Source organism: Perkinsus marinus (assembly GCF_000006405.1).
Source record: "Perkinsus marinus ATCC 50983 genomic scaffold scf_1104296952338, whole genome shotgun sequence".
Classification (NCBI taxonomy): domain Eukaryota; phylum Perkinsozoa; order Perkinsida; family Perkinsidae; genus Perkinsus; species Perkinsus marinus.
This window is the reverse complement of record NW_003208895.1, coordinates 33,155-44,436: the sequence shown is the minus strand read 5'-3', so window position 1 is coordinate 44,436 and position 11,282 is coordinate 33,155. Positions and strand designations below refer to the sequence as shown.

Genomic DNA, 11,282 nt, shown 5'->3' with positions numbered 1-11,282 from the left:
AACGTTAACAACAATTCCGATACTGATCACGATGGTACTATTCCCCGTGACGAGGTGGATCCTCCTGTGATGAACACTAATGCACCTTCGGCTACTTCGAGTACTAATAATGATGCTATGATCAACGTGACTAGTACAGGTCCATCGGCACAGACCGGTGCGACGACATCAACATCAACGACTAATAACTCTAGCGCCATGCCTAACATCCAGACGACTTCTTCAACAAGCTCTCCGGTTGTAGTATCTACGGCTTCTAGTGAGTCTATTCTTCCTGCTAGGACGAAGCGACTCTTTGTGCCCGTTCCTGAGAAGTTTGCTAATAAGCCAACGGACAATATACGTGACTGGTTCGAAGCTTATGAGCTCTATACCTACGGTAATCTCTATGATGATCGTGCTCGTGCCCGTTTCCTGGGTGCATTCCTTACTGGTGACTCTGCTAATGTGTGGAAGACTCAGTGCTCTAAGGTTAATTACGAAGCTGACAAGGCAATTCTCATTAAGACTTTTGAGAAGTGTCGACTTCCTGATGAAGCTTGGAGTCGGTTTGATAACTACCAGTGGGATCGCATCCAACCATTGTCGGTTTATGCAGCTGCCCTGTCACGATACTTGAACGAGTACAACGACTTGCTGAAGCCTGATTGTCGACTTTCACTACCTGCCAGAGAGACTCTTTTGGTTGAGAAGTTATCTAAGTTGGCTACAGGCGCGGCGAAGGCTGAGATTCGTCGGGCCCGTCCTCGGAGTGCTGCCGATGTTTGTGACCTTTTGGGTGCCTACGTTGACAACAGTGATCAGACTGGTATTAATGCTGTCCGTTCTATAGAACCTAAGTTAGATGCCAGCATTGAGATGTTATCCAAGCTACTTGGTGCCTTTGAGGGTGCCCAGTCGCGACAAGTTGAGCAGTTTGATCGACTCTGCGCCGTTTTGGGTAATCCACAGCCAAAAGGCCAACCTAATGGACAAGCAGTACAAAATGGTCAACAACGACGACGAGGTGTTCGTAGATGTGGTATTTGTTCTGGCCCTCATCTAACTCTGGAGTGCTTCCACAAGAAGTTTACTGTTGGTTGTGCTATTTGTGGGAACACTGAGCACTTCGCCCGTAATTGCCCGTTGCGTACTACCTTCTTGGCTGGTCTTCAAGGTAATCCGCCTTCCCCGCCGGGAAACTAATTCGACGACCGGATTGCGGCTCCCGGTCGTCGGCACCGATATCTTTCTGTACTTTTGGCGAGTCTAATGGTCCTTTTATTTTTGCCCGTGTGAATGCTGGAGATGCCTGTTCTCCGGTTATCAGGGCTCTGATTGACTCTGGTGCTCGTATTACGGTTGTTCCTAAAAGGAATCTACCTAAGGGTACTCGACTGCAACCTGTACTTACTCATGCCGGCTCCGCAGATCCCGGCAATCCTATTCTGCTATTGGGCTCTGCCATTGTAAGATTAACGTTGTATGATTCGCCTAATGTAGGCAACGGTAGTAACGTTTACTCCGACTTCGTGCCGCGGGCCGGTAGTAACTGTGTAAGTTTTGAATTTAAGGTTTATGTGGTAGAAGACTTAATTTGTGATATGTTGTTGGGCTTCGACTTCCTTTGGCATTATGGTTTGTCCTTACAGATGGTTGAAGGTTATGTCCGTTTGGTTGGTACTCGTGACCCTCTGGTGGGTCGGTATCGTGAACCTCTACCGGAACCTGATGCAAGGAGTGTGAGTGTGTCGTTGCCCTTCGCTCTACTTGGAGCAACTGGTTCTGCGGGTGTACTACCCGTCCCTCCGACTATCTGCCCTAGTGAAGCACAGGGTGTATGTACCCGTAATGCTTCTACCCAGACTACTGGTATGATTGATGAGTCTGTTCAAACGGTACCATCCACATCTAGCACAAGTTCTTCGGAGATTGTCCCCAAGAACCCCGTTCGTTGTGCTAGAACTTGTGAAAGTCCGCCTGATGTTGTGATTGGTAATGGAGCTAGTTCTCTATACTCTCTTTGCCGATACTCTGATGATGTTTATTCTCACCTTGGTTTTGGTGATGGTGATGGTGATGACAGTCCTTCCCTGGCTCAGCGTAGGGTTTTTGCTGATGCTGGGACTCCTATCTGTTTGCTGCAACCCCCTGATCCGTATGAGTTTTATGATGACCCTAAGAAGGGCGGACATACTGGTTTCGAACAATGGCCTGCAGAAGACCAAGAGATCTATGATGAGTTCGAGAACGATGACATAGGTGGTAATTTGGATGACTATGCGATCCCATTACTGCCCGGTCCTGAGGAACCGGATACCGTATTACCCAAGTTACCAGTGTCTGACCGTCCCGAACTTTGCCCTATTCAAGATCTCTGTAACGAGTTCTCTGAGTTGTTCAACAACAAGATCGGGTTTTGTCCGTTGGTCACTCATGATATAAAGACCTTCGATGAGCAGCCGATGGCTCAGCGTCCGAGACGTGTACCTCATAAATGGCAAGCTGACATACGAGGCCAGATTGATGATATGCTGAGAGAAGGGATTATTCGGCCAAGTATGAGTCCGTGGCGTTCACCTTGTGTCTACGTTAAGAAGAAGACTGGTGGTGTCCGTATCTGCGTGGACTATCGTGAACTGAACCGTCGGTCCCACATGTCCGCTTATCCCCTTCCTCGCCCTGACTTCGTACAGGATGACTTGAAAGGTGCCCGTTTCTTTACATCTCTGGACCTGAAGTCTGGTTACTGGCAAGTACCCGTCTCTGCTGCTGACATCCCGAAGACCGCTTTCTGTCCGGGGAATGGCTTTCCCCTCTATGAGTTTCTGCGTATGCCGTTTGGTCTACATGATGCGCCAGCTACTTTCCAGAAACTCATGGAGGACATCCTAGGCGACCTACCATTCGTCAAGATCTATCTTGATGATATTTTGATTTTCTCACCGGACATGGAGACTCATGTTCGGCACCTTCGTGTGGTCTTCGAGAGGTTGTCCGCTGCGAAGGTAACTTTGGGTGCTACTAAATGTGACTTTGCTATGGAGGAGATATCTTATTTGGGCCATATCTATGACAAGTTTGGTATGCGTCCCGATCCTGATCGTGTCCGTTGTATAATGGAATGGCCATTACCTGAGACAGTGCGTGATGTGAGACGGTTTATGGGACTGGTTGGCTATTACCGCTCTTTCATTCCACGTTTCACGGCCATGGCCAAGCCAGTGCAGGATCTGGTCAGCTTGTGTGCCGACCAACCCGACACTATTCGCCTACATTGGAAAGAAGATCAACAGCGTTCCTTTGAGGCCCTTCGTTCGGCCCTGGCCGGTTTGCCCGCTCTCGCCTACCCTGACTTTGACGCCCCTTTCCAGTTATGTTGTGATGCAAGTGACTTTGCTATTGGTTCTGTCTTGGAACAAGAACATCGTCCGCTAGCGTTCTTTTCCCAAGTTCTTACGGGTGCTCAGCTTCGGTGGCACACGTATGAGAAAGAAGGTTATGCACTGGTCCGTTCGCTGGAGAAATTTCGTCACTACTTACTGGATACTCCGTTCAAGGTCACGGTATTCTCTGATCATCGGCCCTTACAACAGTTGGCTAAGTCGAAGTCCCCACGAGTTGAACGTTGGTTACTGGCTATGCAAAACTTCCGCTTTGAAGTCCGTTACAAAGAAGGTGTTAAGAATATTAATGCCGACGCCTTGTCCCGACCACAACTGCAAGTTGAATCCAAGACCCCTATTCCTACTAAGACTTGTCCCGTCCGTTCAAATCTCGAGGTTGTTCCTCCAGATTCTGTGGTGGTTGCAGAAGATCCGGAACTGTCAGGCTTGTTACCTGACACTATGAAAGACCCCCTGATTGCCACAGTGGTTTTATGTCCGTTATGGTCATGGGATAAACTTCGAGAAGCTCAAGAACAAGACCATGTGGTTTGTGAAGTTCGCGATCGAGTCTTAGTGGATGCTCCTTTGGGTCGCAAGGAATTCACTTCTCGTCTATATATGCCCTATAGGCGTATTTGGTCGGTCCTGGATGTCTGTGAAGGTGTTCTCGTTCGCCTTTTGAAGACAGACCCACTTGCTCCCATCCGTTGTGTAGCCATCGTTCCTACTGCGTTGAGAGGCGAAGCTGTAGCCTACTTCCACGATGAGAAGGGTCACTTTGCGGAGAAACGGATGCTGGAGAATATGAAACCGGTGGTTTATTGGCCTAATATGCATGTCGATATTAATGAGTACCTACAGAAGTGCCCTGGTTGTCTTGCTGCCCGTGCTGGTCGTCCGACTCCATCTCCTTTGGTACCGGTACCGGTTGGAAGGCCATGGCATACCTTGGCTGTTGACTACTTGGAGATCACGCCTGCGGTTAACGGTAAAAAGTATTTGCTAGTCTTGCAAGACTACTTTACTAAGTGGGCTGAAGCTTACCCGTTAGAGCGTGCTACGGTAGAAGAGACTTTACCTCATCTCTTAAACCTCTTCTCTAAGTTCGGCCCGCCTGTCCGTATTCACTCTGATCAAGGTGCCCAGTTTGAGTCTGTTCTCTTTAATCGGGTTATGGAAGCTTTGGGTATTAAGCGATCCCGCTCGTCCGTTTACCACCCTCAAGGTAATGGACTGGTAGAGCGATTTAATCGTTCGTTGCTGGATATGCTACGTCGTCATATTGGGATCCCTGATTGGGTCTCCCATTTGCCTGCGTTACTTTGGGTTTACAATACTTCTATACACTCGGTTACTGGGTTCAGCCCCTATAAGTTGATCTTTGCTCGTGATCCTCCCTCGGATTTCTTGCCTATGCCAATGGCTGCCACAGATCTCATGTTTGACCCTGCTACCTATGAGGCCTATACTGATGCTGTCCGTGCTTACTTAATGGATCAGGTCGATATGGCTATTACTCAAGCAGCGGGTAATGCTAAGCGGCATTATGATCAGAACCTTGTCCCGCAAGGATTCTTTGTTGGTGCCCGTGTTCTGCTACGGCTGATGAAGCATCAGAGACCTACTAAGCTCTCCCCTATGTGGGAGCCTAATTGGTTTATTACTCAGATCATAGGCTCTACTGATCCTATCAAGGTTGTCCGCTTATTTCATCTTCCGACAAGACGGGTTAAGGTTCTAAGTGTTGATCATATCAAGGTTGATCCTCTTCAACCGGATAACATCGAGGAGATTATGCAAGAGTTTCCTCCACCTCCTCGTGATCCTCGTGAACCTACCCCGCCTAGTATTCATGGTTCTGTTATAGTCTCCTCTGATGGACTTCCTCCAGAGCAACCCCACGTCCGTTTTGAAGGGTTAATTGGTGCAAATGATGCAGTCTTTGCACCACCAAGGCCTCAACAACCTGTTGTTCGTCTGGGTAATCTCATTGGTGGAGAACAACGGTCAACTTTACAAGTTGGTCCTCAACGTCCTAATTGGCAAGGACTTGACTCGTTTCGCCCGCAAGTTGTGGTAACTGGTCCTCCACAAGTTGCTCCTGCGTATGTTACAGCTCCAGAAGTTCGCCAAGAACAGGCTCAACGTGATGATAACGGTCCTACCATCGAATTGGTTCCGACCTCGCCTAGTCCAGCATCAGTGGTAGCTCCTGCTGGTCACCAAGCATTATCACCTGCTGATCCTCCCTTGGCGCCCGTTCCTTCGGGTGGTACTACAAGTCAACCACCTCCTGTAAGCCCTCAGGATATTGGCCCTGCTAGTGTCCAGTCTGACATTCAAGGCCACTCTCCGGTTGCCTCTACTCCTGTCGGTTCGTCTGTTCAACTTACTTCCCCGGACTCGGTTTGTATTCCTAGTTCACCGGCCACTGCTAATAATGATGTTAGCAATGAGCAAGTTTCGGAAGTAACGCCCCTCACGACCCCTAACTTGTCTATGATGGATGCCCGTTCTGCCCCATCATCGCCGTCTCAAACGTCATCTGTTGACTCTGAGCAAGACTCAATGTCAGTTGCTTCTAACCGGGACTCTACTGTCCCTGATGTGGCCTCAGATGTAGACGAGTCCGTTCCCGAGGAAGAAGTGTCTGCTCCCGTAAGGGAATCTACTATAGTGTCTATGCCATTATCCCGACCTCGGTACACTACTAGATCTCGAACTGGTACTCTTCCTGGTCCTCGAGAACGATTCTCATCTGATACCTATATTCCACTTGCACTACGACCTGATCGTTCTTCGTCTACCCCAAGTGATGCATGTAGTCACGAGACGAACTAAGGCGGCCGCCTTAGTTCTGGTAGGGAGGAAAAAATGATACGGAATACGGAGCTACGTTTCGCGGGCCCCCTCTTTTCCATTCACTATTCCCTTACTACCCGGCTGGAGTACGATAATCCGTTTTGCGGATATCCTCTTCTCTTGTCCGCTCCCCTGGTGACGACATTTACTTCTGGTTGTTGGTTTCTAGAGCCATAACGAAGTGAACGATAACTGGTGTATCATGATATTCAGCGAGTGCTATCTCTGAGACTACTTTTACATGGAGCTCCTATCGTTATCTTATTCTATGATCTGTTGGCCAACGCTTACTTCAAGCTCAACTTGCCATGGTTGTATGGTTTGGTTTCATGGTGCGTGACTTATTTCTATGGCGTGCGCGCCTTATTATGGCGCGTGAAGTATCGCCCGTTTCTTTTGGTTAGAGTTATGATTATCGGTACCCACGTCATGTTGATCTTCCCTTATTCATTTGAGGACGTGTATGTCGAGGCCCTCTTGGCCTCCCCTATGCCCAAGAAGCTGAAGAAGAGAATTAATTATGAATGATGACTGTAACTTTCTTTTGCTTGTAGAACAATTAATGTAGATTTTATTTTTATGGTCGTATCTATACTTGTTCCTTTTGTCCGTTAAGGTCCTCTTGGGTTCGGACCTGGTAGGGAGGAATGTTGTGCCAGTGGCTCGACCATTGTGCCACATTGTTTCCTTGTCCCCCAATTTTCGGTCCGAACACAATTGTCCCTGCGTGCTAAGGTGCTGCAAGGCTAGAGCTAGTAGTAGCTCATACGTAGTTCGTAAGCACAGTTATAAGTTGTAACGTAACGTATTCCGATACGTTCTACTCTATTGTACGTCCGCTCTCGTACAAGGTTATCTCTGCTCACTTGTCGTGTATTGAGTTCCATTATTAGGAGGTTACTATCCCTACATGAGTGCGAGTAGCGCTCGCCTTGGTGATCGATTATGAATGTGAGGTAATCTCACTGCTGATATATTGGCATGTAATGAGCAGTCGTAGGGAGTTGGTTTAGTGTTGTGGTTGAGTTTATTCAATATGCGGATGGCGTGACACTGTCGCATCTCTCCTACCTCTACCATAAGGAATCGCCGCACTTTTACGGACGTCCCTCGTTCGCTGGGACGCAAACTGTGGAACAGCTGAGGTGCGGGGGTCAGCTAGTGTTATACTGGGACGCAACGTAAGCCTACAAGAGGAAAAATGGGGGTGTAATGAACAACTGTGTTCTACTTGGTTATAGTTAATGGGCGAGCGAAATCGCCTCGGCGTGCAGCTACAGCTTGACAGGCCATCCACAGTCTACTGACTCAGCTACTGTTGTCACGACCATTGGCACCCTGAACGATGGCAAATTCCAGGAGGCAAATTGGATTGATATTGCTGAGATCCGAGTCCTCCCATCGCTCGCGGTTAGAGGCTCGTTATCGGCTCGAATTTCTGACGCCATTTCTTGTCCCAGCAGGTCAATTTTGGTCCTCGACAGAATGAGTGCCTTGGCGCCTATAGTTAAAGTCGAGCCCTTGCAATGCCCAAGTCAATCCAGCACTCGACAAACTATTTGCCGACCACCCTAATTCTGTCGCTACTGCGACCAATCTCACGTGGAATTCTCGGTAAGGATCTGTTAAGTATATTATTATCGTTTTGAGGCCAGACATGTTCGAGAGTGGCATATGGGAAACCTTCAAGAATACTCTGGGCGAAATACACCAAGAGCTCCCGTTAAGATTCTGGATCTGAGTAGTCATCATTCGGCGGTGATCCCGGTCAGTGGTGCTACAACCATCGATTCCAACATCTAAGAGCGGGCCAGCACGTTCTGCCATTTCTGGATGGCGGGTGAGACCGTACACCTCAGATAGGAGGTTCGACGACATCACCCTCCTCCCAGCAGGCCTTGCCTGAAGCTTTCTGAAGTTCTCATCAGACCAAAAGCGACTGGATTGGTTTTTGCAGGATAGATTTCTCGAACTTGTGAGACGAGAACAAACTCCGCCTCTGCAGATTGTCATAACCTCAGGGTCCCGTCCTCCGAACACATCAGCTCCGCATCCACCCCGACAAGCTCCCCCGCCAGCCTGGATCGGTCAGCGACTGCATCAGGTCGATCGTGGCCATCTACGTACAATGTCTTTGTTGACGTGGTCAATTCATTGGGCAAGTTCAAAGTTCGACTGAAATGTAGGCGGGAATGGGATATGGGGACGATACCTGAGTGTTCACCCTGCCCTACCCACCCGTTAAAAGGTTGCGGGGGAGGCGCAATGCAGACTTCTTATGTATATGGGATGTTAAGAGAATGCACCTATCTTGATCGCCATCTCTTATATAGGTCGATTACGGAGAAGTCTGTCTTTAGCGCTGCTAGATACTCGGGTTGGGGATATTGGTGCTTAGCTTATCTCGAGAAATCACGAAGAGCTACAGATCTTGTATCCCCAACAATAGCTTCGTTTGGATAAGCTCCGAGTATCCAGCCCAAATACCCTAACTCCTCACTCAACTAAACAACGAAAGTTATCGTCACCATTATCATGAGTGCAAGTGGGAAACATCTAAGTTGCAACTGTTCGAGCATGTTGCGAGCTTAGTTGGGGGAACACTACAGGGAAGGAGACTTTGAGACATTCTACAACATGAATCTCCAAAGGTAGCGCATCCACAGCCCCGCTGTGCGCTCAGAGTAGGTGGCATCTTCTTCCAGCCTTATTCCGCTGTTGACCCACTCCGCTGCAGTGGCGACTGTTGGGCCAATAGTGTCGGCACTATTCTTTCCCGAGACTCCGAGAGCCTTTTCCTCACACATATTTCCTAAGATCATCTCTGAAGTCGCAGTAATCAGGACTAGTAATAGGACCAACCACCTTTCCATGCTTCCCCTCGGCATTCTCCAAGACTTCCAGCGTCTCGGAGAGCTCCAGCATTGTTCCATACAGTCTGGTGGATTTTTTGAGCGTTTTTGTGAGTGTGTACACTGAGTGTACTACACTCACATCCTGGCATATGCGTTCTCGAAGTTTTTTACACACAATAAACCCAAGAAAGTTTCCGAGATGGTTGGAAAAGAGGGGAGAATTGGACGGAAAATGTGGATATTTTCGTCCACGTGCATGTTCCACAACTGGTTTCGTATTCGATGGGAGCACCACCAGTTGCTTCGTTCATAACGAGTGGGTCGATTTTTGTATGTCTTCGAAATTGACTTGGAAAAGAATGAAATTGAAGTGGAAAAATGTGAAACGGAATCGGAACAACATTGATCATCAGAAATTGAATCGGCGATATATGAACTTGAAGAGATTGTAGTTCCTGAAATAGATCAGGAGATGGTGTAGTCGTTGCTCTGCGAGGCGGCAACGTCGTTGCTCTACTGTATTATGATCTGCTACGTTTATTCACCAGTGTACTTTCCTAGAGCGGTGTCCGGTTATAATTGGGTGATTTGTTCACATGATATTGTAAATAATGATGATGAAGATGATAAACATCGCTCCGTTGGATACATCTTTCCACGCTTCGTCTCCAACGTTTCGTTTATCTTTGTAACGGTCTCGTGGCAAGACTCAGTAGGTATAAGTATATACAGCATATATAGTATATATAGCAGTATATGTGTGATATGATGACAATCGCGCTCACCATGGTAATCGATATATTAGTTATATCATACTGATCGGTTCGAGCTAAGCTGTATTAAGCCTTTAAGCTGTAGTCTTATCTCTTTCCATTCCAATGTTATTACGACTTATCTACATTCCTATCTTGCTTGTGTTAACTTACCACAATATGCTGCTAAGTATATACATTCTTCAAGCGTATATAGTATTCTTCTCACTACTGATGAAGGTTCGTATTCTGTACAAATCTTCTATTTCCCTATGGCCGATGCAGCCTTGTGTACCTCTAGTGTTTGGGTTCATTACGCCTGATATTCTACCTATCAGTGTACTCCCATAACTAGAAGGTGGGCAAATCTACGGTACGGTACCGTACCGTAAGTTTACGGCACGGTCACGTAAAGCGCACGTAATGATCACGGCACCGTGACGGCATCTGTGCTGACTTGCAGACTTGGCGTGCAAATCCGGAAGGTGCTTCAATGAATGAACTTTTGAGTTAGGTGTCGGTTACCGCAGTTAGTATTTATTTTCTTCAGTTTAGTGTTCCAGCTTGCTATAGGCCACCGCGCAAGGCGACAGTACTCGAGCGGGAATTTCCGAAATGGAAGAAGCTTGGCGATACCCAAGTGGAATGTCCTCGGTGTAAGAAAGTTTTGTAAGTGAGCAGAGGAAGCTTGAGCGGGGTCAGAGCCCACGAGCTGAAGTGCAGACAGGTCGACTCGCTGAGAGGACTGAAGACGGAGGGATTCGGGTATGTTATCTTTCGACAGTCACCGATCTTATCATCGAATCGGGTTTACCATTGATGACCGTAAACAGCAGAGGGTTCCGACGATTTGTTCTAGCCCTAAGGACATCATTCGAAGTGCCATCTCGGCGGTCACTCGGCAGAGAGCTTACAAGAAGGGTAAAAGCTCATGCAACTAACACTGCAAGTAGGCGTATTGAATGCACTTAAGGTTGCACATGGTTTTCATAGATACACTTAAGGAGATACCCAGCATTGAATTGACCATTGACGTGTGGGCTCGCTCTTCGCGGAGATCCTTCATCGGTGTTGTGGGGCACTACTATCCCGAAGTCAATGGGCAACTTAGAAGAACACTGATCGATTTCATCGATCTGAAAGGTCGTCATACCCGTGCCAACATCGCCGACAGTGTCTATGCTGCTCTGCCGAAATGTAACTGTGTCTCGAAGATATGTCCGTTCACTACGGACAGTGCCAGCACAAACTTCCGGGCTATGGATCTTCTTCGTGAGCGTATGGTTGTTACCTTTGCTCATCTGGGCTGTGCTGGGCACAAGCTACACTTATCGGTTACCAACTCCTTTGGACTATGCGTAACCGAGAGTGCTTCAGTCGAAGACATAGGTAGGTCCCAGGAAGACATCGAATCTGGATCGAATGACGGTAACGATGATGTACCA

At 47.9% G+C, this 11,282-nt stretch overlaps 2 protein-coding genes across 2 annotated transcripts in view; both read left to right on the top strand.

Annotated features, from left to right (window-relative positions):
- The window catches only part of Pmar_PMAR023981 (retrovirus polyprotein, putative), a gene marked incomplete at both ends in the record, with an annotated part of 7,027 nt that extends 269 nt beyond the window's left edge, over window positions 1-6,758 (top strand). Inside the window, 4 exons of the mRNA XM_002776980.1 lie at window positions 55-1,156; window positions 1,483-1,535; window positions 1,632-6,026; window positions 6,444-6,758. Coding sequence (XP_002777026.1) covers window positions 55-1,156; window positions 1,483-1,535; window positions 1,632-6,026; window positions 6,444-6,758 — 5,865 coding nt within the window. The remainder of the gene's footprint in view (window positions 1-54; window positions 1,157-1,482; window positions 1,536-1,631; window positions 6,027-6,443) is intronic.
- Window positions 6,759-10,817: 4,059 nt separating this feature from the next.
- Pmar_PMAR023980 (hypothetical protein) lies at window positions 10,818-11,282 on the top strand (the record flags this gene model as incomplete). The annotated part of the gene is made up of 1 exon (XM_002776979.1): window positions 10,818-11,282. A coding segment is annotated over one exon (465 nt), but the record flags the coding sequence as incomplete, so codon positions are not given.